The sequence below is a fragment of the Cricetulus griseus genome (assembly GCF_003668045.3).
Source record: "Cricetulus griseus strain 17A/GY chromosome 1 unlocalized genomic scaffold, alternate assembly CriGri-PICRH-1.0 chr1_0, whole genome shotgun sequence".
In the NCBI taxonomy this organism is placed as follows: Eukaryota; Metazoa; Chordata; class Mammalia; order Rodentia; family Cricetidae; genus Cricetulus; species Cricetulus griseus.
The window spans coordinates 252,573,069-252,600,757 of NW_023276806.1; the positions used below are offsets into that span (position 1 = coordinate 252,573,069).

Consider the following 27,689-nt stretch of genomic DNA (forward strand, 5'->3'; position numbering starts at 1 on the left):
CAAGAGTAACAGAACTGTGCTGTTTTGCTGTGATTTTGTTTTTTACTTTTTTTTTTTTTTAAATGGAAAGTGCTGGATGTCTCTACAATTTTGTTCAAATGACTGCAGAACCTGGAAAAGCTGTTGCTGCTATTGATGCATAACATACTGCCATTATTGATATATATATATATATATATATATATATATATATATATATATATATATAATTTGAATTTTTGGAAACTTTAGCTGTGCTGTCAACTTTGGAAAAAGTATCCCAGTTTACCGTGTTGAGTTGGCATTGTACAAAAATTAACAGCCATATTGGTCTAGAAATGTTGAACTTATTTTTCTTCCATTTGTACAGGGGTAAGGCACTGTATTAAATATGTAAGATCTTAAAAAAAAGAAGGGATTTTGAGAGCCCATCCCATGTGAAGGGATGCTCTCTTGACCTGGACACATGGGGAAGGGTCTACGCCTGGCCCAGGATGATGTGGTAGACTTTGGGGAGCCCCTTTTGAGGGCCTTACCCTGCCTGGGGAGTGGAGGGGGGATGGCTAGGGGCAGGTGGGATGTTGCAGGGGAGGGGAGGAAGAGGGAGAAGGCATTGACCTCTGAAGCAAGCTTGTTCCTAATTTGAAATAATAAAATAAAAAAAGAACAATTATCAAGTATTATCCAGGAGAAAGAAAGGGTAATAACAAACAAAAATAGAACTACAACCAACAATGTCAAGTAAGAAACATACACTAAATGTCCAGGCTATAGGTAATTGACAAATAACAGAAATTAATCTTATAGCTGTCCCATCCTGAAGGGTCTAAGTCTTGTACTTGATATATATATACCTTAGCTAAGATATGAGAGGATAGTAACTGTGACCATCTAGTCTTCAACCCATCAAAGACCTGAGAATGAAAATAATATTACCTGAGTAAGCAGGAAGTGCAAACAAGTGACTTCCAAAAGATGGAAGAAATAACAGAAATGGCTGGCTGCCTGGACAGTCACCCAATGCTTCTCTGCAACATTAGAGCAACAAACTTTGGCTATAGGCCTAGAATATATGACAGATCATTTTCAGAGGCAGGAAAATTTGAAAGACTGTCCTACCCCGTCTTGGCAAAGTTCAGCAGTCATTTTTCCTCATATCTTGCTTCTCCAGACTGGACAGCATACTTACTGTCAGCAGTTGAAGCAAGGGCAGTTCTTTGCCCAATAGGCCAGTTTTGCCAAGAAGAAAACAAGCTCCCTATGCAGTGTCTCTGGTGCCATCATTCTCTTGGGAATAGCTCTATGCTTCCAGGAGCAGTCGTATCTTATGGCAACTAAAGTCTAAATTATTGAAATATTTAAATGCCATATTCTGTAGGTCTTTGAAGTATTTGAAGACTACCTATCTATGCAGAGTACATCTCTGTGCATCTAGAGAACCTAACTAGCATAATTGTAAGTATGACAAACATGGGTGACTATTAACCTGTAATTCTTAATAACCTATATAGCTTAACAACTAAAGCTTTATATTATAAAAACAATCTTCAAACATGTATATAGGACAATTATCTCTAAATTGTAACATTATATAAAAATATCTTTATCAGAGGTAGAAATGTATACTACAATATGACAAAAATATCCTTAATTTGTATCAATATACAAAATTCCTTAAACAGAAGTAGAAACATACATACAATATGACATAAATAATTTTGTATTTGTGTAAAAAACATTGTAAACAGAAATAGGAACATAATATGACAAATATAATTTTGAATTTGTATCAATATACAAATTATCTTAGGAATACAAAAAAATTTATATATGTATCAATATACAAGGATCTATACCAATGTGAACTGTGTAAAACTAATAGTTGCTAAAACAGTTTACAAGTAGATACACTAATCTACTATCTACTCTCCCCTCTTTTTTTCAAAAGAGATTCCTGAGTCTAAATTCATTGTTCCAACCCCAACCCTATTACAACTTATAACTAACCCTTATCAGATGACAATTATCCATAACCCTGAGAAAACAAAATCTGCTGAGGCAGGGCAATTCATTTTCTTAGAATTGCTTCCTGCTGTCTAGAGGGTGATGGCATCTCTATGGGATCCTGTAAAAAACTAAAACAATGGTCAAGTCTTAAAAGAACTAGCTTGTAACATTTATAGCCAGTCTCTGAGTACTGGGTAAGTCTTATCTGAAGTTCAGGCTAGAGTGTTGTAAGAAGGTGGACTAGCCACTCAGCTATCTCAGCTAGCCACTTTGGAATTGTCTTGAGCTTTTAGTAGTCCAAAGCCAATCCTTGAATGTTGTTTATTAGCTCAATGGTATCATTATGAACCAGGCAGAATCACTGTGGGCCCATCTTCCTTCTGGACACTTCAGAGATTTCTGTTAGGAAAATTTATTGTTCACTGTGGAAAACTCAAACATTATTAATATCAAAACGGAAAGTTTAAATTTTAAGATGGATAGTTATCCAAAGAAGGTACCAAAGAGTCAAAAATAAGTATGGGGAAAAACAGAATTTTGGGAGGATAACAGAGTTCTGACAATAATAGTCTCTAGATTTTTGGTTATATTCTGTCCCACAACAGGTGGCTCTTCTGATATGAGACAGAAACTCTGAATTTTTCTTTTCACAGCATGCTTAGATTTAGAGAAGGAGAGATCCACGTTCCAACTCCAAAGCCAGCTTTGACTTTTCATTGAGTCAGGACTACAACTTTTATGAGAAGTCAAGAGATATAAATGTTTAGGTAGTGAGATTTTGCCCTGCAGAGAAAATTGGTAGCATAGGTCAGATTTTTCTTTGCTTGGTAATTTTTTCTGGATAGCTTTCCCCTCTTCTTTAGACGTCTAGATATCCAAGATCTTATTTCTTTTCTTTTCTTCTTCTTTTTTTTTTTTTTTTTTTTTTTTTTTTTTTTTTTTTTTTTTGGTTTTTTGAGACAGGGTTTCTCTGTGTAGCTTTGGAGCCTATCCTGGCACTCACTCTGGAGACCAGGCTGGCTTCAAACTCACAGATATCTGTCTGCCTTTGCCTCCTGAGTGCTGGGATTAAAGGCATGAGCCACCAATGCCCAGCTAGGTCTTGATTTCTTGAAGGCATCTCTATTTTCCTCTAAAGACAAAAATCCTTATTTGTTGAGTTTCCCTTTTGACATGTCACTTTTGACAAGACCCGTGGGCAGCCATGTACATGCCCAGTCTGTGGGGATATATCCAGTGGCTTCTGCCTCTGGAATGTAATGCAGGCCAGGCCCTTCTGTCTCATTCAGTCTCAGATATTTAAGGGACAGCTCTCTTTAGAGGCCACATTTTACATACAGAATAGCAGAGAGAACAGCTCAAAGCCTTGCCTGAGTCACTCTACAGAAGGAAGAATGAATTGGAGCTGCCTGAAGACAATTTCTCAGAGCAAGTCACTGCTGAGAGTGCCAGGAACTTTACTCTTGACTCTAAGAGCCATCTAGAGTTGACATGCTTGCTTAAAGCTGTTATCACTAAATTAATTATTTTTTAAAAAATCATTGGAATTAAACATAATTCCACTGTTACTACTGCCTATTTATATCATGCCTTTTCTCCAAGGAAATTAAGGTGATTAAGAAACTCCTAATTAGCTAAAAGTAATTGAATCACAGTCTTACTCTAGTTTCATTCATTTCTCTCTGGTCTGGGGTAACCACAAATAGATGTTAGTTAAGAGAGAAGGGCAACAGGAGACTTCTGCATAGTAAAAAGCAAGATTTTCAGCATAGTGTAATGCCCATGGTGTCCCTGGCCCTGACAGAGGACAGTATGCATGGGAGTGTGGGCAGAGCACTTACACATAAACCCAGACACTCCTGCTGCACAACACCAGTGTTCCCGTTCCCCTTTGTAGGTAAAGCCCACAGGCCTAGCCAGGTGGTGGGTAGACCAACCTTCTACCTTAAACTCTGAACTTTATACTGCTTCATAATAAGGTCCTGATCTCCGTGCTAGAAGTACTGAAGAATGGCTGCTATTTTGGATCTTAGGATGATGTTAAAATGCACGCATGTATAGAGGCTGTAAAGTTTCAAGGGTATGTCAATGATAATTACTAATATTTACTGAGGATTTTTTTATGTTTGTCTAATTAAACTTAGTATACAATCCTAGGAGGGGATGATCTCATGCCCATTTTGTAGATAAAGAAGTTGACACTCGTGGCAGAAGTCACCAAAGACTGCCTTGAGATTGGGACTCACATTCTTTACCAGCACCCAAATGAAGACAGAGTTTCTGTCCTGCCTGGTCCCACAGCCATTTAGCCCCAAATAACACACTGAGGCTTATATTAATTATAAACTGTTTGGCCCAATGACTCAGGCTTCTTATTGGCTAGCTCTATCTTAATTATTAACCCATTTCTATTAAACTATGTATTGCCACGAGGCTGTGGCTTACCCATAATGCTTTGGCATGTTACTCCATTGGCAGCTACATGGTCTCGGTCTCTCTCTCTCTCTCTCTCTCTCTCTCTCTCTCTCTCTCTCCTCTTATTCCTCTACCCAGCATTCCTAGATTCCTAGTCTGGTAGCCCAGCATATACTTCCTGGCTGGCTACTGGCCAGTCAGGATTTATTCATCAACCAGTAAGAGAAAGATACATTCACAGCATACAGAAGGGCATCCCCCATCATATATCCTCTTTTCTGTCTAATAAATAGGAACGTTTTAAATTTAACATATATGTATGTATGTATATTTTTGATTAATTTTTTGAGAATTTCATGCATTGTATTTTGATTATATGCACCCCTCTTCTAACTCCTTCCAGATCCACACACCACCAAATTTTGTGTCACTATATTTTTAAACATATCCAATCCAATCAGTGCTTGGGTGTGTGGCCATCTACTGTAGTGTTTTCCATTTACCAGGACCACACTTTCAAAAAACCCTAATTCTCCCTGTCCCAGAAGCTATTGATTACCAATAGCTCTTCGGCAGTGAGTTAAGACCATATTCTATGATTCAAGTACGTAGTGTTTCACAACAATAGTAGCTGTACAAGCTACTACCCAGCAGCAGCAAGTAAATGTTCTCCTTTCCCTCTATGCTGGGATTTTGTCAATCCTGAGCTTGCAAACATCTTGGGCATTATGTCACAACTACTATGAGTTCATATGTGCAACTATTCTGTTGTATCTGGAAAACACTGCATTGTTGAAGTCATCAACTGTCTCTGGCTCTTACAATCTTCCTACGTCCTCTTCTGAAATATCCCTGAGTTTCTGGAGAAGGGGATGTGTTACAGATGTTACATTCAGGACTAAGTATGCTATAGTATCTTATTCTCTGCACCTTGACACATTGTGAATCTATGTGATAGTCACCATCTCTACAAAAGAAACTTCTCTGATGAGTGTTGAGAGATGTATTGATCTGTGAGTATAGCAATAACTCATTAGGAATTGGTTTAATACTATGTCCATTTAGCATAATAATAGTAATAGATTCTCCCCAAGGACCCATCTAGCCTCAGGTGCTTGGCCCTGAATATGGTATAAGGTATGGGTTCCATTTTATGGAATTGGCCTTAAGTCAAATCAGCAAGTGTTTGGTTACTTGCTTATTAACATTCTGCCACTACTGTACCAGTGAGCATATCTTGTCATACCAGTCATTGTTATAGCTTGCAAAGTTTATAGCTAAGTGACACTATGACTATTTTCTCTTCTGGCCATTTTCTAGCATTAAGAAAAATAGATTTGAAACTTGATTTCCCCATATTCTATGATTCAAGCATGTAGTGTTTTACAATAATAGTAGCTGTACAAGCTACTACCCAACAGCAGCAAATAAGTATTCCCCTTTCCTTACATCCATGACAGCATTTGACATCATTTGTTTTTTGGATCTTAGTCATTCTGACTGGGTAACATAAAACCACAAAATAGCTTTAATTTGCATTTCCCTGATGGCTAAGAATGTTGAACAATTTAAAAAAAGTATTACTCAGCTATTTATATTTTATAGTTTGAAACTATTATCTAGTTCAAAGCCCCATTTTTAAAATTGGGTTGATTGTTCTCTTGATGTTTAGATTCTTAAAATTCTATGTATACCATCATACCCTCGATGGTAAAAGGTGACACGCTGACCTACCTGAGAGGAGTGTCCAGCACTGCCAGACTAAAAAGCCACCGCTCATGCACACCACCAGTTCTAACAACCTCAACTATATTAGGAAGGAAACCACCACACAGTAGTGCTGTATGATGGGAGCACCTGCCCTCGATGGTATTTCAAACTCATCTTTCAAAACATCAGACTTATTCCTGGGTTGAGGGAAAAGTGGGGAAAAAAATCAATGACTAGTTCCAAGATGGGACAAAGGGTTTTTGGTTTGTTTGTTTTGTTTAACCACATACATGGAAGATACAGAACATCCATGTGAGGCTGATTCAGGCTCAGTTCTTAGAGAGTTAGTTCATGTTTAATCTGATTGAGGAAAGTGTCTCTGAACCCAGCTTTCTACACGTGACACAATACAAACCCTTCAAGGACAACAGAGCCAGGGAGACACATCTCCAACGTAAGCACACAGTGCAGGAGACAGGGAAGAACAGGTCAGCAAAGGCTGTTGCTTACATCTTACCACCAGGAGCATGGCAAACAGGACTCACCATGTCATATGTCGTTACAATCTTCTTCAGAACCTCAGGCACAATGGCCTGCAGCTCCATGGTGGGGTAGGGCTCACTAAGATTCAAGACCACCAGGGGGTTGTTGTCAGGCCCTAGAAACCGAGGTGACACAGCCAACATGCACTGCATGAGGTTGGCCACTGAGGAGAGGCCACACAGCTCCTTGAATGATACCACTGCATTCTGCAAAATAGAAAAGAGGTCCTTAGGTGGTCATCATAATGGCCATTCTTGGTGGTCAACTTGAGTACGTCTGTAATTAACTGAAACCCAAATGGCTAAGCATACCTGTGAAGTCGTTTTTTCTTAATTAAATAATTTGACATAGGAAGACCCATTTTTTTTCTTTCTTCTTCTTCTTTTTTTTTTTTTTTTGGAGATAGGGTTTCTCTATGTAGCTTTGGCTGTCCTGAAACTTACTCTGTGGACCAGGCTGGCCTTGAACTCAAAACTCCACCTGCCTCTGTCTCCCAAGTGCTGGGATTATAGGAGTATGCCACCACCATGTGGTTGAAGACCCACTTCTAATCCAGATATTTGGAGTGGAAAGAAAGCCTCTAATTTAGATCTTCTGAGGTGGAAAGATACAACTTTTAATCTGGGCCACACCTTCTGCTAGAAATCTATATAAAGGGCATGGGACAAGGAAGCTTTCTTTCTGTTTGTCAGCTTGTTATTGCTCTCACTAGCAAGTCCATTCCTTCACTGGCATAGAGCCTACTTCTCCGTGATTCTGGTGTATACTGAAGAACAGCTAAGACATGCAGTCTGGTGGACTGAAAAACTACTGGATTCTTGGACCTTCCTTTGGTAGGTGACCATTGTTGGACCACAGCCTGTAAGCCATCCTAAAAATCCCCTATTTATACATGTGTGTATGTTGTAAGCACGTATACATACATAAAGGGGATTTATATACAAATACACATTTTTCCTAGTCAGAGTATGAGTCAGGAGTGTGTCTCCCAGCATGTTTGTGCCCAGTGTGGACAGAGCAGGTGGCCAGAAGGAGCAGATCTACAGAACTAGGCTCTTAAGTAATCCATGTTCTGAAAATAAGTTTTGAATGTAAACATTTCATTTTTATTAACATTGCTTTAAACATGGCCATCAAGCTATGCATCATCTTCTTCAAAATCATTTTGTGACCATGTATAGAAATAAATTATTGTGATATCTAAAATATGCTCCCCCAAGCAGTCTGTGATAACTCCTTGTTTTTCTTCACAGTATACCCTACATCTGTCACCTCAGCCTGTGTTTCCCCTTTCTCTCACCCGCCCCTACCTGTAGCACAAGTCTTCTGAGGGCAGGCTGCCATCTACTGGTTCCCACCACACTCTCGCAGGAAGCCTGATATGCAGAGCAGTACTTACTAAGCACCATTATAGAAGGCTCTGTGGGGTTTCAGTACAGACAAGCCCAAAGGGACGTATGCTCCATATGCACACCAATAGCCACAGGCAGGGGACAATGTGATTTAATTTGGAACTGAGAATTTGCCAAAATGTATGCACCTTCAACAAGAAACTCTTCCAGTGTGGGTTATGCTTTGACCTTGAGAGGAAGACAATGAAAACTGTTCTTACTCCAGAGGTTGCTACAAAATTGGAAGGAAACATACAGTGAAAGTGTCTCCTGGGTTAGAATTGACTGCTAATGTCATTTTTTATAATAGTGGCTTAAGAACATTGACGGAGAGATGACTCAGTGGTTAAGAGCACAGGCTGCTCTTCCAGAGGACCTGGGTTTGAATCCTAGCACTCCCATGGCAGCTCACAACCATCTGTAACTCTAGTTCCAAGGGATCTGACTCCCTCTTCTGGGCTCCATGGACACCAGGCAAGCATGTGGTGCACAGATACACACGCAGGCAAAACACTCATACATACAAAATAAAATATTAAAAAAATAAACAAACATCTTGCAATACATACCACATAGAGTAAGCATATCTCATTACTGCTATGGACTCTTCTGTAAGGGAGACCCAGGGTTTAGCCCTACATTACTTACTAATCTTAGTATACAGCTAGATGTGTAGCCATCCTTAATCAGGTATACAGTTCCTAACTGACTGCTCTGAAACATGTTATTTCAGAACAAATTATCATCTTAAGATTTTCATAAATAAATTTGCCATAAATATTTTATGTAAATAATTATGTGTCTTCTAAAATCAAAAGAACATTGGCTCATTTCAATGTTTCCAAGCACGAGAATTCCGTAAGAAAGATATGGAACACATCCCTTTACTTTAATTACCTTTTGATAGTTCATCAATTTGTGTTCCATCTAAGAAATAATACTATTCCACAACACCAGAGATTCCCATGTACACTGTTAAAAAAAGCATAGCTCTTAACTGTCCCAAGAGGACCATGGGCAAGCAGCTTGTGAGTCAGCAATAAGACCAGTTTATTCTAGCATGCAATCAACAGTTCAACAACTACAGCTTTGGAAGTTTAAATGATGAGAAATGAGACTAGTAATAAGCATTCTAACAACCAGCTGCAATTTACAAATTATTTAAAATTAAATATACTATACTGTAAAAAATAAACAACTACAAATCATAGACATGCAAGTAAAAATCTAAACATAAACACACACCTGCATGTTCTCCCTCAGGTCCGTGGCATCCCGTATGGGGGGCTGGGCATTCTTGAACACCTCATCTACAGTTTTAATCCACAGTGTTCTCAGAGATGCGTATTCCCGGGACTTCTTCCCTTTCCTCACAGAAAGGCCCCTTTTATGAGGTTTCCCTCCTCCTCTTCTGTTAGTAATAGCCACATGGACAAACAAAGAGGCATGGGCAAGCACTTCCCCAGTCAAGGACTGCAGAGGAACATGGCGGTAGCCCGTCTGTAAACATTCAAAGGGAATCGTATACTGGCCAATGAATTCATCCCCAATGTAGTCATCATCCAGCACTACGAAGCGCACCATGGCCAGTTCAGGGAGGTTGATTTGAAATTCAAAGCTTTCATCAAAAATGGGTGCATCTCCATTCTGGTTCACAGTTTTTGTCCTTTGCTCTGCACAGTCAGCAGGGATTCCGTGGATTTCCACATAGACATAAGGATCCACGACATCACCTTTGGCACCTGATCCTTTGGGCTTGGGAAAATTCTGGCCACTGATTATTTTGATGTGAAGCAACTGAGGTGAAACTCCAGGGACAGAGTCCTTTGTGTTGGCACTGAAGAAGGAGACTTCCTCCCTCATGATGGCTGGTCGGAGAACATAGCCACAGTTTCCATTCTGCCGAAACCATCCAATGTTCAGGTCCATCATCAGTCCTGGAGTCTGAAAGTTCATGGCTACAATTTGACACCCACATTTCCAAAAATCTTGAGGGTTCATGTTACTAGAGTCAATTCTCATTGGACTAGGAAAGACCCGGGCAAGAAAACGCTTATTGTAATTTACAAAGTCCCCGGGGTTCTCATTGGCATATTTGCTAGCAAGCACTTCATTAAAGGAACACACTTCCCAGTACTTCTGCACCTGAAACGACACCTGAAATTCCTTGAACTGGACTGACTTACAGATGCTGACCAGCTCAGACAGTTCTTTGCAAAGCTGAAAGCGCTTCACAGGCAGCTGGTTGGGCTGTTCCACAATCTCCTTCCCCATCCTCTGAGACATCTCTGCCCCTTCATCTTCATCAGTCACATCCCCTTCCACTCCGGAGCAATTTGAAGACAGCTTCTTTGCTTTGATTAGTATTTTCCCTTTCAGGACGTCTGGGGATGGAAGATACGACTCTTCCATGTTGGGTGATGTTGTATACAGCTTGTCTCCTAAAATTTTCTTCATGTGCTGAACCATCACTTTCTGTTGTTTAATAGAACAGTGATTTTCTAAACATAAGATGAGCGGATACTCAGATGCAAAGAACGCATACTTGTTAATAATATCGATGACACTGCGGAAGACTATCTGGGAGGTCATGGTATGGCCCGTGTAAATCACAGGCTCATTATCTGGCCCATCCCACACATCTAATTCTACACTCCTGCAGCCCATCTTAAGGGCGCGGATGTACCCTGTGATGTCAGAGGGGCCCCGGAACTGGTCCTCTATCAAATATGTGTTATGAGAGGAGTTTATAAAGTAATGAGACAGCGGCTGTTTCATATCCTGACAGACCTTCTTATGCTCTGGGTCAAATATGTAACAGTCAGGTGACATCAGGTAATTAGTGAACCCATCTATGGAGAGGCACCCCTTCTCCTGACCTTCTTTGGATGGCTCATATTTGTGAATAATTTCAAGGCTTATCTCCTCATTTATATGTGCTACACCCTGTTCTGCCTCAAGAAACATCATAAGGTCCTTGGTATCAAGGAATTCTTTATTGCTTGAAAACTGAACTAAAAGGAAGTAAATTTCAGGTCTAGTACAAAGTTCATGAAAAACCTCAATAAATTCTTCTTTTGTGACTTCAGTGCCAGCTTTATCCTTTGATTTGTGCAATTCTTTGAACTTAAGCTCAATTCTGCTTGTTTTTAAACCAGGGTTGAGGTTTCTGATACATTGCACAGCATTACACAGAGTTATATGTCCAAGGTCATCTACATCAATTTCACTAAACATTTGTGAAACCCAAGAAGTCCTCATGTTGTCCTGGCTACTTTCTAACATATCGAGTGTATGTTTCCCATAAGAAATCAGGTATCGGAGTCCTGTCACCCAGATGTTCGCAACATCTGCAGAATTGGCAACCAAATCAAGTGATTCATAATTCTCTCCATATATGACTGAAAATGCACAATCCTCAGATATCTGCTCAGAAATGCCATTGCTGCGGAATATATCTGTGTTTTTCCCCGTTCTCACTTCTTTGATAGATTTGATATCAATCTTGGCTTTCTCAGAATCCTTCTTAGATGGCTCCCACCTCAGGCTTTGCATGTCGGCATCCAGCAAAAAATACCGATGATAAATCCTGGAGTTGGAACGAACCTTTTTGAGTTCCGAACCTTCAACCATTGAGTTGATGCAGTCACTAGCGCTGCTGATCTTCTTCTCTGTGGGCATGCTGCTGAATGACACCGTCTTCTTCCGCTCTCTCTTCTGTTTCGTGCCATCCTGGGGGGAGAAAAGTGTGTTAGCATAACAGAAACACAGGTGTTTGTGGTCAGATGGAATTAAATTTGAACTCCCTGAAAACAACATGTACTATGATATCCTGCTCTGACTCTTGTGATGAATGACGATGTTCATCTTTAAAGCTCAGAAGAGGCCTTGGAGACTTAGGTCTAATGCCAACAGGCAAGAAAATACTACTAATAACTGTATGCATGCTTGTCAAGGCATCTCAGTCACAGACAGCAGAGACTGTTTACAGACCTGGCTACACAATTTTCAGAAAATACAGGACTACTTTGCACACAAAATACCAAGAATTCCACGGCATCAAGAGAAGAACATTGAGCCAACCACAGCACCCATGTATGTGTGGGGCCTTTACACCTACAGAGCTCTTGTACCCATGCGGACACACACCTGCATCAGTGTTTCCTATGGGCTTAGCACTACAAGCCCCCAAATTATCCAGCTTACTTGGTAAAATGCAGATTCCTGAGTCTTTGGAATCAGATCTCTAGGAATGGGGGCAGGGATCTGTATTTAGGCAGCATCCCAAGGCTGGGTGCAGAGACCAAAGCCTGAAAGACATTTTCTAACCACATGGGTTCACTCATTTTAGCTTTCAACTCTATACATGACCAGGCCAGGAGTGGCTAAGCATGAACCCACAAAGTGTATGTTAAATGGATAGACATGGATTCCTGGCCCTTTACAGTATCACAATAGGCTAATCATGGTTCTGTAAACTTCAGGTACACACAGATTACTGTTAGTCATGTTGGGCATGCTTACAGATTACAGCTGGGACACATCTAAAACCATAGAGTTGGAGTTATTAAAACCTGCTGCTGTGCGTCATCATGCTACTGCCCAGGAGCCTCCAATATAAATATGGGTTATAGTGCTACCCACAGAAAGCTTCAGGGAGCACCCATTTCTTTCATTTTTTAAAATTTTGATGGATTTATTTATTTATTTTGCAGATTTTTTTTATTTGAATTAGAAATAAGATTGTTTTACATGCCAATCCCAGTTCCCTTCTCTTCTACCACTCGCCCCCCCCCCAACTAAAACCCTACCTATCACATATCCTTTTTGCTCTCCCTGTGTTGGAAGCCAAATCTCAGGGCTTGGCATGAGATCCTAGGCCATACTTGGCAGGCCACATAGTTAACCTTTACACAGCAGCTCTTTAGAACCTCAGCTAAAGAAAAGAAACAACTTGACCCAGTCCTCTACCTACAGACTCAGTCACCTAGGCAACCCCTTGTTGGATTTCTTACTCATGAATTCTTTACCCTGCCAAACATCCTCTTTGTGGCTTCCTAATATCCTGCCTATACTAACATCTGGTTCACAAACATCCCATTCTGCCCCTCTCCATATCCTGACTATATAAGCTAGCCTGAGAAAAGTAAAGTTTGCCACTTGATCAGAATCCTGTCTTGTGGTCATTCTTTCTGCATCTCTTGTCCCCATTCCCTATCCCTGACTCTCTTGTCCCAGGTTGATGTCCTGCAGGTCGGGACACCCCTGGATGGTGAGGCCTTCCACAGGGTGTCATCAGAGTCTATCATATCCTTTGGGATAGGGCCTAGGCCCACCCCCGGGTGTCTTGGCTCCTCTATGTGGAATGGGCTCCCAAAGTCCACACCTATGCTAGGGATAAGTACTGAACTACTACAGGAGGTCCTGTAGATTTCCAAGATTTCCTCACTGCAATCCATGTTCCTGAGGTCTGAATCAGCCCCATGCTGGTATCCCAACTATCAGTCTGGGAGCAAGAGTTCCCCCATGTTCAGGTCAGCTGTTTCTGACCAGCCTGGTCTGGATCCCTTTGCTCTTCACTTGTTCTTCTCTGCATCTGGATTCCAGTTCAGTTCAGTGATTAGTTGTGGGTGTCTGCTTCTACTTCCACCAGCTGCTGGATGAGGGCTATTGGGTGGCATATAAGTCAGTCATCAATCTCATTATCAGGGGAGGGCATTTAAGGTAGCCTCTCCTCTGTTGCTTAGATTGTTAGCTGGTGTCATCTTTGTAGATCTCCAGACATTTCCCTAGTGCCTGATTTCTCTGTAAACCTAAAATGTCTCCCTCTATTATGGTATCTCCATTCTTGTTATCTTCTATTCTTCCCCTGACTCAAACTTTCTGCTCCCTCATGTCCTATGCATCCCTCCGCTTCCCCCCTTCTCATTCTCCTAGCTCCCTCCCCCTTCTTCCCGGGGAGCACCCATTTCTAAAGGAGTCTGCATCCACTGCTTTCCTGCAAAATTCAACATATTCACACTTACAAGCTGACACTCACGTTCACTTGTTTATTTCAAACCTTTCCTATACAGATATTTGAGAAGGGAAAAAAGCTGAAATGGCTGCAAATATCTTTGGCAATCTGAGCTTAAAAGGCAGCATTGCTCCTGGGAAGTGTATAACATTTTTTTTTTAGCACCTTAACGTATTCATAAATAAGGAAAAGAATAGGAATGGGGGTGTGGAACTACATAACTTTTATTAATAAAGAAGGGAAAAATCTATTCACATAAACACATTCAAAAGCAGCTCTGCTTTCTCTGTGCAAACAAAATCCCTGCTGAAAAGCTACTATTACTCTATCTGCATCTGAAACTTAAAACCATTCTGACTTTTTGACTATACTTCCAAAAGCAATTTGCAGAGGGTAACTAAACTTCATCTTTAAATTATATGGGTGCCATTTATCTCAAAGTTTTAAAATAAACCATGGAAGCTTTGTGCTCTGAGATACAAAGTAAAACATAAAACCATCAGGCATTGTATTTCTTTATAACTATATCATCAGAATGATAAACTACAAAAGAGGTAAAAGCTGTGGTAATTGCATCTGTAAGATTTATTGTATCTTAGTCATTCCAAATCCCTAAAGCATAGGTTGTATGGTTTTTTTAAGTTGGCATGAAAACAAATTTGTAGTCAGCCATGAAACAAATGTATAAATTTCCTATTTGTCAGAACAAAATACATCTTTGCCTCTAAAAAGACACATTTTCCTTTAATAAGGGCAACATGCTAATTTAGTAAGGGAATTTCATAATCTATAAATTACACCTCAAAGTGCTACTGGTAAAATGAAGTCACAAAGATAAATGGAGGTATTTAGCCACTGATCCACTAAAAATATATAGTATTTCCTCACTATTTTCCATATTTTATTCTCCCATTTTTATTCTGATTAATAATTTATTGCTACAAATTCTAATTTGCTACAAAAGACACTTTTTTAGTATCAAGGAGAGGACTAAACAGTCAAGTTCCTTAACAGAGTACATAAAGCACATGCATATATTCACACCAGTGTGGGTGGGTATTCACACCAGTGTGTGGTTATTCACACCACTGTGTGTAGGACAGGCAGTAGCTTCGAAACTGTACTGTGGCTTTACAAGGACTGCCTTCCTTTTGACAAACCAGCCAGGCTCTGACTGGTGACTTCTGGTCACTGAATGATGTTCACCCAAACACACCTTAAAACAATGGCAGCAAGGGCACTCTTTACCAGCCTCCCCTCCTTATCTGCATTAGCCAAAGCCATCTTGTCTTCTCCATAACCAGACCTGAATAAAAACATTGTTTCTCCTTCCCCACTAGCAGATAATGCCATTAGGAGCCACAGGAGAAGACAAGCTTGCTAATGAACTGTTACAGTTTGGATCTTAACTGTACCTCCTTCCCCAAAGTGTGTTGGAAGTTTGATCCCTGTGCAGCAATACTTGGAAGCCCGGCTTTGGAGAGGTCTCCAGGGCTTTGGCCCTATGAAGGATTATTCCATGTACAGACTCATAACCACTTGGAATATCTGAGGTGGTGAGACCGTTCCATGGTGGAACCTTGTTAGAGGAAGTAGGTCACTGAGAGCATGCCCTTGAGCTATGCTTGGTGGCACACACCTTTAATCCCAGCACTCTGAGGCAGAAGAAGGTTGATCTACTTTAGTTTGAGGCCAACCTGGTCTACAAAGTGAGCTCCAGGACAGCCAGAGCTACACAGAGAACCTTGTCTCAAAATAAATAAATACATTAATTAATTAATATGTATAAAATTTAAAAAAGAAAGCATGCCCTTGAAGGGTGCTTCTTGTTTGTCCTTGGTCCTCTCTACTTTCTGCTTCCTGGCTGCCATGAGGCAAGTGGCTTCTCCACATGCTCTTAGCCATGTTATTCCACCTTACAGGAGGCTCATAGAAAATGAAGACAAGTCACTGAGGACTACAGCCTCTTAAAACTATAGCCAAAATAAATGGTTTCTCTTTTTACTAAGCTGCTTGGTTAATAAGGAGAACAGGTGTGAACTTAATTTCTGTATCGTTAGTTGACTAGATTTTCCTGGCTGGGAGAAACATGTGGACAGGTTGCCAAGACATGGATCCAGCTGGGTTCCCTATAGACAAGACAAAAGGAGGGGAGACAGGAGTATCTGAGCATGGGAAAAGAGGCCTAGGGTGCGATGGCAAAAGACCAGTCTTCAAACCACCTAGCTCACTGATTCTATCCTGCCCTGCCTACTTCAATTTGACCTTTATTTATTATTTTTTTAACTCAACTGCCTAGGTTAAACAGCTGTCCACTAGCGGAGTTGGAGTCAATTCTGTGTGTGTTTCTTAATACAAGTTGGATTCAATTGAATATTGGAAAGGACTCAAACTAAATGTGCCATACATACAGGTGTACAGGTATTTTGTTCTGTTTCTTTTTAGATCTTAACTACAAAGCTAAGTGGATCTGGCACGCATTAATTTTCTAAAACCACAGAAGAATCTAACTTTCTGTAATGTCACATATAGTTTTAAGAATATTAAAACTTATTTCTCAGAGCTAGCTGGTGTAAGCACTTATTACCCAACACTGTGGAATGGAGAACATGACAATGAAAACTTCATCTAGTGATGCATTCCTGCTACTCCAGGGCACTTACTAACAGCAAGGGGGAAACATACAAAAGGCCTGAACTAGCAGAGAAATGATTTCCTAGAAAGCTTACCCCCTAACAACTTGGAAACTGTATTTCTATATAAAGAACCATTAAAAAATGCTTAAAGATTCCTTTAGACATAAATTAAAACTTACTATGGAACAGCAACTTTGTATCAAGAATGGCTTTACAGAAAGCAATGAATTGCCTCTACCAGAGCAAAACTCAGGAAAAATAGAAGTCTTTATAGGACTCACACAAAGCATTAAAAGTGTAGAGTGGAAAACATGTATTTCCCGAAGAAAATGCCTACATTAGTTAGTAGAAAGTTGTCACCAAAATTAGAAGGCCATCTGTGATATTTAAGCAGTAGCAATTTCCTGAGATGAGGCAGCAAATAGGTGGGCCTCATTTCTCCTGCTGGCAACCAAGTGGTAGGCACTGTTGCAGCTGCTCCTGGAAAAGAGCCCAACCTGTATGGATAGGCTCAACCATGGGTACAAAGGCAGCATGCTATTTCCCACAGTATTTCCCCTCTCTTTCAAAGTGATTTGTTCCATAACAGAAAGTTGATTAGTGAAAATGCTACATCACTATCCAGGATCAACAGCCTAGAAAGAGAGTAACAGTCTAAGAAGTAAAGTAGGTGTGCAGGCAGGGAATCTCAGGATGGCTAGAGGGTGAAGCATGGAAACAAATGTTTGTGGTTTGTTTGGAATGAAGCTGTTTTATTTGGATTAGAAGTAACATGGAAGAAAGGAGTTTATCAGGGAAGTCTTGATTAGCTGAGAAACACCATACTAAAGAAATTTGTGTCTTTTTAAAAACTAATAAAGCAAAAACAAGAAAGAACTTGAGGGTCATCAAGAAGCACAGCTCAGTACCAACAATTCTGAACTGGAAGAAGGAGGTATGCCAGCCTAGCAGGTCACACTTCCTTAAAACTGGGATATAGTTGCTAAGGTGTGTGTGTGTGTGTGTGTGTGTGTGTGGGAGAAGAGCTGGGCAAACAGTCACTCTGAAGGTCAGAATCAATCAGATGAAGTGAAGACATATTTTTTGAGCAATTTGAGCAAAGAGATAGTCAAATGCTGACTCTGGCTCATATGTCAATACCCTTAATTCCAAGTTTCAAAAAGTTACATAGCCCAGAGAGTAAGAACCTTGGAACACTCAGCCCTAAAAAGGATGTCTTCATCAAATCCCTCCCTTCAGAGCACAAGGAAACCCACAGAAGAGGAGCAGAAAAAGTATAAAAGCCAAAGAGGATGGAGGGCACCAACAAAAGATGTCCTCTAAATCAGCATGATCAAAGGACAATGAACTGACTGGATAGCATCTCAAAAAAAAAAAAAAAAAAAAGATGGAGGTTGTAAGAAATGGTTAAAGGGAAATGCTATTTCAAAAACTCAAAAATCTTCTGAGATGATTCCTTTGATAAGCTAATAAGCAGACTAAATAAAGAGAAGGAAAAGAATCAGTGAACTTGAGAACAAGTCAGTGAAACTACTCAAATGAAAACATGAAGAGAAAAGAGAAAAAAAAGTTAACAAAACATAAATAATCCCAGAGCATCTAAGAGATGTTGTCTATCATGGGAAAGTGAAACCAGGCAAGAAAGGGGAAAGAGACAACAAGGCTAAAGAAGTAAAAGCCAGTGTCCTGGGATTTTGTAAAATTAGAGCAAGCAAAATAAAACACACACAACAAGATATATCAGAACCAAACAACTGAAAATCTAATAGGAGAAAGGATTTGAGACAATAAAAGAAAGTTACCCCACAGATACACAAACACAGTTCATACAGATTAGAGATGATCTTTATAAGGAGCCACACATTGTCTACTTACAAATGTGTGAGAATTTTATGGGAACAATCACTTCTTTTCAAGGACTGTAGTCTCTGAAGTGCTCTGTGTTTTCAAAGACAAAGGTGTCCCTGAGCAAGTGTCAGCCTCTGAGGAGTCCCATTCCACTTCAGTACCTCCTAAAGGATAAACCCATCCCCCTTCATCTAGGAAATTTAGGACCATGTACTAGTAGCAAATGATTTACAGGGTGAGGAAAAGAATTATCGCTCCCCAGGAGAGCATTCCAACTTCATTTAACATTAGAGTGAAGGCAAAGGCTGCTTTATAGAATTGTAAAGAAAATTTAATAGTATCAAAAAGAAGGAAGAAAAAAAGAAGTAACAGGCTGGAGAAAACCATAAATATACAAAATCAATCAAGAAAAAATTCTGACAATCACAAAATGTTTTTCTAGAATCTAGTTCAACAGCTTATACTTTCTAGTTTAGCAATTGCCCACAGAAATACTGTGGGTCAGTGTTACATGATTAGCTGTGCCTCAGTGTTCCCACAAGTGCAACAGACCTCAAAGAAATATCCAGCCATCTCAAGTTATGTAAAGCAGCTAGTGCATAGAGCTGTTAGGATAAAATTAGGTGACACTTGAGAGAAGCTTTAAATATTGCCTGGAATTTTTGCATAGCCGACATTAGATTCTGTGAAATATATTCTAGGCTGAGGTGAATTCTTCATAAGAGAAAAGCAAATCAAAATAGCACCGAGAATCTGTAACTGTAATAGTCTAACCACTTAGGGTTTGCACATGACTTCCTCTGGCTACTGTTGAAGGCAACCACACAGCTTGTGGGCGTGGCCACCAGAGGCCCTCTCAATATATTGCTTCCAAAGGTAGGGCTTCTGCATCTCTCTACAGGGGACAAATAAACCATTTCTCAGAGCCTTATGTTAATTTCATCAATTACTGAGTCAATGCTACTCTACATGTAATTTACCCTCAGCAATTTAATTTCTATATAAATAGCCACATATAAATGCAAATGTGAAGCAAAGGCCACCATAGAACTCCAGTGACCTCACTCAGAGCAGCTTGTGACCAACTTCTTCAGACGATCGCTTCTATTTCACCTTCATGACAATTCGTGTGTAGATTATACCAACTCTAAGGAAGAAAGCAATTCCCAGTTTCTGTGAAATGACACTTTCAGGTCAGGTTAAAGCATCCAAGTCATTTGCTGTGATGGGTTATACACCTTTAAAACAGTGAGGTCTATAATTATGGAACCAGAGACTATAAATGCAATAGCATTTTCATGACAATAGTGTTTTAGTGATACATTTCATCACTGCTGAGACAGTCATTCAAAGTAAATTTACATGTGTCTAATGTAAACTAATGCAATAAAGTTCATTGGGTTTTCTTTAGTAATGAAAAAACTTAATAGTAAAAGCTCAGGGCTCCTATGAATTAGACATTACATCCCAGGGGAAAAAACTGATGCTAAGGCATTTTCATTATGACCGACAATAATGGTACTTAAGTGGCCCCAAGCTAATGTGGAAACTGTCAGTCTTTCTCCTAGGTGGTAGTTTTTCCATTGTGTTTGTTTGTTTGCTTGCTTTGAGACAGGGTTTCTCTGTGTAGCCCTAGAACAAATTTGGTAGAACAGGCTGGCCTTGAACTGTCTCTGCCTCCTGAGTGCTGGGATTAAAGGCGTGCACCACCATACCCAGCTGGTAATTTCATATGCAGCACATTACCAAGCTTGCTGACTTATATACCTGAGAGATATTGAAAGATGTGATATTATAACGGCTGAAAACTTTCTAGTAAATTGCATGTAGTTTGAAAAGGTACATAACATGATCACATAGTATGCCAGTTCCAGGCATGGCCAATTTTAAGAGCACTGTTTCCATCACTAATATTTCTCTCCTAAACTGTGCTGATTCGCCATTATTTAAAAGATAATGTAGAAGGACGATTTAGTCTTCTATTTTACATCCTGCATATTGCATTGCTCAAGTGGAGGAAAAGGGAATAAATAGCAAAGCAGCAATCAGCAGCTAGAGGAAAGCTCATACAACGGGCTAGATCAAACACAATGACTGCTCATATATTTGAATGTTTAGTGTCAGTTGATGGAACTGTTGTGGAAGTATAAGGAGGTGTGGCCTTGTTGGAAAAGGTTTGTCATCTCAAAAGCCCAAGACAGGCCCAGGGTCCCTTTCTCTGCTTTCTGCTTGTGGATCAGATGTAAAGCTCTCAGCTACCACTTCAGGGCCATTTCTGCCTACTGCCATGTTCCTGCCATGATGCTCCTGGACTCCCTCTCTGAAACTGTAAGCTAGCCCCCAATTAAATGCTTTCTACAGTAGGTTGCTGTGGTTATGGTGTCCCTTCAAAGCAACAGAACAGTAACTAAGGCACTGCCCCAAAATTATATTATAAATTCACATAATTATTCAATTTTTCTATCTTGTAGAGAAAACCTTTTGGGGTCATTTAAAATCCAATGGTTAACATACATATAGAATTTCTGTATGTGTAAGGTAACAGAAAAAAATAAGACACAAAATAATGAATGCTATCAAAGGGAAGCTCTCTGTAAAATATTCTTTTCAATTTGAAAGCATTCATGAGTATACACTAGCCGAGTTCTGAGTAGTATTGTCTCTCCTCTAGACTATAAAGTATTTGTCATCTCTACTTTGTAATTCAACACTTAAGGATAGCTTGATTTGGTGCTCTGATTGTTTTATGTGGATTAGTCTTATCTCAAGTAGAAGGTAAACTTTTAAAGGGAACAAGCCTTGTCTTACATTTTAGACTGCCCTAGCTAGAGACTCCTGGAGGCTCTGAATGGGGACCTACTGAAAAAAGAGTCTATCAAGCCAGCAGTAACTCTGGAACCTTAAAGGGGAGAGGGGAGTGCAAGTCTTCTGGGAAGATGCTTTTAAAAAGTGGACTCAGGGTCCCTCTCAGCCCTCTGCCTGCTGCTTGAGGTAAGTCTGGGCTCTGCCTTGATCCAAGTCCCCCGCCCCCCAAGCTTGGAGCTTCTTGGGCTTGCCCCTCTTTAGAGTAGACCCACCCCGACAGGAAGGCCCACCCTGAATCTGGCCACACCTCACCCTTGGCCCCACTCTGCCCTCTGCCTGCTGTCTGAGGTGAGTCTGGACACTGCTCTGGTCCTATTCCATCCAGCATCCCCTCCTGGCTTCTTCCAGGGCCTGCTTATCCCAGAGAGTAGACCCGCCCAGGCAAGGAGGACCACCCTGAGTCCTGAAACACCTCACTTTTGGTTCCCCCTCCACCCACTGCCCTTTGCTTGAGAAGACTAGAGTAGAGGGAGAGACCCCACCTGCACCCACTGGAAGAAGGGATGGGAAGACACAGTATAAGAACACACTCAACAACAGAAAGACCATTATGACACCACCAGAATCTAGGGACTCCACACCAGCAAGACCCGAAAAGCCCAACACAGAGGAAGAAGAGATGGACCTTAAAAATTACCTTATGAAGATGATAGAAACCCTTAAAGAGGAACTGAGAAAACCCCTTAAAGAAATAGAAGAAAAAACAAAAAATACATGAAATGGAGGAAAAGACTAACCAAAAAATTCAAGAAATAAACAAATCTCTTAAAGAATCTAAAGAAAGCCAAGAAAAAAACAACCAAACAAGTGAAGGAAACAATTCAAACAGTTCACGGTTTGAAAGCAGAATTAGAAACAATAAAGAAAACACAGAATGAGGGGATGCTGGAAATAGAAAGGCTGGATAATCAATCAGGAACCACAGGTGTAAGTATAACCAATAGAATACAAGATATGGAAGAGAGAATCTCAGGTGTTGAAGAATCACTGGAAGATATACAGTCATCAAACAAAGAAAACCTCAAGTCCAACAAAACTCCAGGAAATATGGGACACCATGAAAAGATGAAACCTAAGAATAATAGGTATAGAGAAGGTGAAGTCATTCAGCTCAAAGGTACAGAAAACATATACAACAAAATCATAGGAGAAAACTTCCCCAACCTACAGAAGGATATGCCTATGAAACTACAAGAAGTTTACACAATACCAAACAGACTGGACAACGAAAAGAAGTCCCCTTGACACATAATAATCAAAACACAAAGCATACAGAATAAAAAAAATATTAAGAGCAGCAAAAAAAAAAAGAGCAAGTAACATATAAAGGCAAACCTATTCGAATTACACCCGACTTCTCAACGGAAACTTTGAAAGCCAGAAGATCCTGGATAGATGTTCTACAAACGCTAAGGGAACATAGATACCAGCCCACATTACTGTACCCAGCAAAGCTTTCAATCACTATAGATGGGGAAAACAAAATATTCCATGACAAAACCAGATTTAAGCAATACATATACACAAATCTAGCACTACAGAAAGTTCTGGAAGGAAAACTCCAAACCAACAAAGATAACTACACTCAAAAAACCATAGGCAATAGATAATCCCACTTTACCAAACACCAAAAGAAAAAAGAGGGAAATCCACACATAATACCACCACCACCACCACCACCAAATCCAAAACAAACAAGAATCATCAATCAATGGTCATTAATATCCCTCAATGTCAATGGTCTTCACTCGCCTATAAAAGATACAGGCTAACAGAATGGATACAAAGACAGAATTCATCCTTCTGCTGAATACATGAAACACATTTCAACATCAAAGACAGACATTTCCTCTGAGTAAAGGGTTGGGAAGAGACTTTCCAATCAAATGGACCCAAGAAAAAGCTGGTGTAGAAATCCTAATATCTAACAAATTAGACTTCAAACTAAAATTAATCAAAAGAGATGAAAAAGGGCATTTCATACCACAAGAAAAGTCCATCAAGACGAAGTTTCAATCCTGAAATCTTTGCCCCAAATACAAAGGCACACACATTCATAAAAGAAACATTACTGAAGCTCAAATCACACATAAAACCTCACACACTTATAGTAAGAGAATTCAACATCCTGCTTTCACCACTAGACAGAACAACCAGACAGAAACTTAACAAAGAAATCAAAAGAACTAACAGAGTTATGACCAAATTGGGATTAACAGACATCTATAGGACATTCCATCCAAACACAAAAAGAATATGCTTTTTTTCTCAGTGCCACATGGAACCCTCTCTAAATTTGACCACATACTTGGCAACATAGCAAACCTCCACAGATACAAAAAAAATTGAAATAACCCCCTGTATCTTATCAGACCAACATGCTTTAAAGTTAGAATTCAACACTAATACAAACTGCAGAAATTCTACAAACTCGTGGAAATTGAGTAACACCCAATTGCACCATTCCTGGGTCGAGGAAGAAATAAAAAAAGAAATTAAAGACTACCTAGAATTTAATGAGAATGTAGACACAACATACCCAAACCCATGGGACACTCTGAAAGCAGTGCTAAGAGGAACGTTCATAGCACTAAGTACCCACATGAAGAAACTGGAGAATACTCACACTAGAGAATTGACAGAACAACTGAAAGCTTTACAGCAAAAAGAAGCAAACTCACCACGGAGGAGTAGATGCCAGGAAATAATTAAACTGAGGGCTGAAATCAATAAAGTAGAAACTAGGAAAACATTATAAAGAATCAATGAAACAAAGAGTTGGTTCTTTGAGAAGAACAACAAGATAGACAAACCTCTATCCAAACTTACCAGAAGGCAGAGCGAGTGCATGCTAACTAACAAAATAAGAAATGAAAAGGGGATATAATAACAGACACTGAGGAAATGCAGAGAATCTTCAGGTCCTACTTTGAAAACCTGTACTCCACAAAATTTGAAAATCTAAAGAAAATGAACAATTTTCTGGATAAATATCCCTTACCAACATTAAATCAAGAACAGATAAGAAATTTAAACAGACCTATAACCCCTAATGAAATAGTCATCAATGTCTCCCACCCCAAAAAAGCCCAGGGCCAGATAGTTTCAGTGCAGAATTCTACCAGAAAGTCAAAGAAAAGCTAATACCATTACTCCTCAAATTGTTCCACACAATAGCAGCAGAAGGGACACTGCCAAACTCTTTTTACAAGGCTACAATTACCTTGGTAATCAAGCCACACAAAGACACAACTAAAAAAAGAGAATTACAGACCAATATCACTCATGAACATTGTTGCAAAAATACTTAATAAAATACTAGCAAATGGAATCCAAGAACACATCAGAGTATTCATCCACCATGATCAAGTAAGCTTCAGCCCAGGAATGCAGGAATGGTTCAACATGGGAAACTCCATCAATGCAATCCACCATATAAACAAACTGAAAAAGAAAACCACATGATCATCTCACTAGATGCTGAAAAAGTCTTTGAAAAAAATCCAACATCCCTTCATGATAAAGGTTTTGGAGAGATCAGGAATAACAGGAACATACCTAAACATGATAAAAGCAATAAACACCAAACCAACAGCCAACATCAAACTAAATGGAGAGGAACTCAAAGCGATTCCTCTAAAATCAGGAACAAGACAAGGCTGCCCACTCTCTCCATATCTCTTCAATATTGTCTTCGAAGTTCTAGCTTAAAGCAGTAAGTCAACAAAAGGCGATCAAGGAGATACAAATTGGAAAGGAAGAAGTCAAACTCTCATTATTTGCACATTATATGATATTTTACATAAGTGACCCAAAAAATTCTACCAAGGAACTCCTACAGCTGATAAACACCTTCAGCAAAGTGGCAGGGTACAAGATTAACTCAAAAAAATCAGTAGCCCTACTGTATACAGATGATAAATCAGCTGAGAAAGAAGTCAGAGAAATGTCAGCCTTTACAATAGCAACAAACAACATAAAATATCTTGGGATAATGCTAACTAAACATGTGAAAGACCTGTATCATAAGAACTTTGAGTCTTTAAAGAAAGAAATTAAAGAAGATACCAGAAAATGGAAAGATCTCCCATGCTCTTGGACAGGTAGGATCAACATAGTAAAAATGGCAATCTTGCCAAAAGCAATCTACAGATTCAATGCAATTCCCATCAAAATCCCAACACGATTCTTCACTGATCTTAAAAGAACACTACTCAACTTTATATGGAAAAACTAAAAAACCCAGGATAGCCAAAACAACCATGTACAATAAAGGAACTTCCGGAGGCATCACCATCTCTGACTTCAAGTTACATTATACAGTCATAGTCCTGAAAACACCCTGGTATTGCCACAAACGTAGACAGACTGACCAATGGAATCAAGTTGAAAACCCTGATATTAAGAAACACACTTAAGAAAACCTGATTTTTGACAAGGAAGCTAAATTTATACAATGGAAAAAAGAAAGCATCTTCAACAAATGGTGCTGGCATAACTGGATTCGGACATGTAGAAGATTGCAGATAGATCTGTATCTATCACCATTTCACAAAACTTGATCAAACAAGTCCAAATTGACCAAAGGCCTCATCATAAATTCAGCCACACTGAACCTCCTAGAAGAGAAGGAAGATGGTACCCTCAAACGAACTGGTACAGGAGACTGTTTCCTTAACATAACACCATTAGCACAGACAGTGAGATCAACAATTAATAAATGGTCCTACTTCAAAGAGAGAGAGAGAGAGAGAGAGAGAGAGAGAGAGAGAGAGAGAGAGAGAGAGAGAGTGTGTGTGTGTGTGTGTGTGTGTTGCTGTCCATGACCCATGTTACCATCAAAGGCCATGCAGACATCTGTGGTCTGTTCCATCGCCTGATACCATGCTGATGCCCATAGTCTGTGCTGCTGCTGAGGGCTATGATGGTGTCTGTGGCCCATAAGGTGACAGAGGGCCATGCTGAGGTCCATGGCATGTGCTGATGCCAGAGACCATGTGGATACCAGTGGTCCATGCTGTCACCAGAAACCATGTGGAAGTCCATGATGCAATCCCTGCTCCCACTGACTATAGAGGGCAAGGAAGATACTTTTGCAGTGACATCAATGACTGAAGACTGAGAAAGAGGGACATAGACGGCTTCTGTACCAACCCCTTTCCCACCCACCCCCAAAAGTAACAGCCCAGATAGAAGCCACTGAGGAGCACACGTAAGAAACGTGGTGTGGATGCTGAAGTGTAGCTGTCCACCCACAACTAATAGCTTCTGGCAGGGTGCTGCTGGGGAAGAACTCAGTTTTCATTTCTCTTTCAAGACATAATCTCTACGTAAGTGCACTGACTGTCCTGCAACTCACTTTGTAGACCAGGCTGCCTTCCCAAGTGCTGGAAGTAAAGGCGTGTGCTACCACTACTTAGCTGGACTCTGTTTTCTTTAAAGGGCTGGCTACTCAGAGTTTGTGCTCCAGTGAGTATATGGGCAACACAAATTGGACTTGTGGTTTTTTGTTTGCTTTCTTTCCTTTTTCTTTTTCAGTCTTTTTAAATTTTTCGTCTTTTGGGGGCTCACAAGGGTGGGGGCAGACCCGGGAGGACTGGTGAGTGTGATGGAGTACATGATATGAAATTCCCAAATAATCAATAAAAATATTATGTTGGAAAAAAGTTAATATAGCAATTGCTATTTCTGCCAAGCATCCATGTACTAACACTGAACTAAATGTTTTGTTCCTTTCTAATCCTCAGAACAATTCAAGGGCAAGTATGCTTTCCTTATGTTACAAGTAAGGGGACTAAGGATTTAAGAAGCAGAGAAATGAATCTAAACCCTCAACAGGTCTATGGGTCTGTGTAATGTCACAGCCCTCCATCACTCTAAAGCATTAGGCATGCTGCCTCCTTCTCTCCAGGCTCCAGAATCTGGAAATCAGAGCTAGAAATACAACACTACCTGTCAAGCCCCACAGCTACACCCTGAACCCAGCCCCTGTTGGCAGGGTTTCTAAATGCTCCTCACAATTCCATCTCTCCCTAAACACAAACTACTCTCTGCAATAAAATATTAAGGTTCATCAGCCACTTCTTGGTGCTCTTACTCTAGCCTAGAAATCTAGCTGACACCCCTGCAGACATTCTGAGAACATGTGAAGGGACCAGCTCCCCATTTCGGCAGCCATAACAGCCAAACATGTGCTTGTCTGACCTTGTCTTAGTCACTAAGGGGTCAGATGCCTGCCTTGTGGCAAGGAACCAATCAGAAGTCAGCTGGTGGTGCTAT

The 27,689-nt window shown here is 40.1% G+C and overlaps 1 protein-coding gene across 1 annotated transcript in view; it reads right to left on the bottom strand.

Moving 5' to 3' along the window:
* Nucleotides 1-27,689, bottom strand: part of Plcl2 (phospholipase C like 2) — a 165,360-nt gene that overhangs the window by 44,245 nt on the left and 93,426 nt on the right. Inside the window, exons 2-3 of the mRNA XM_027394566.2 lie at nt 9,291-11,777; nt 6,657-6,860 (exon numbers count right to left, since the gene is read on the bottom strand). Coding sequence (XP_027250367.1) covers nt 6,657-6,860; nt 9,291-11,777 — 2,691 coding nt within the window. The remainder of the gene's footprint in view (nt 1-6,656; nt 6,861-9,290; nt 11,778-27,689) is intronic.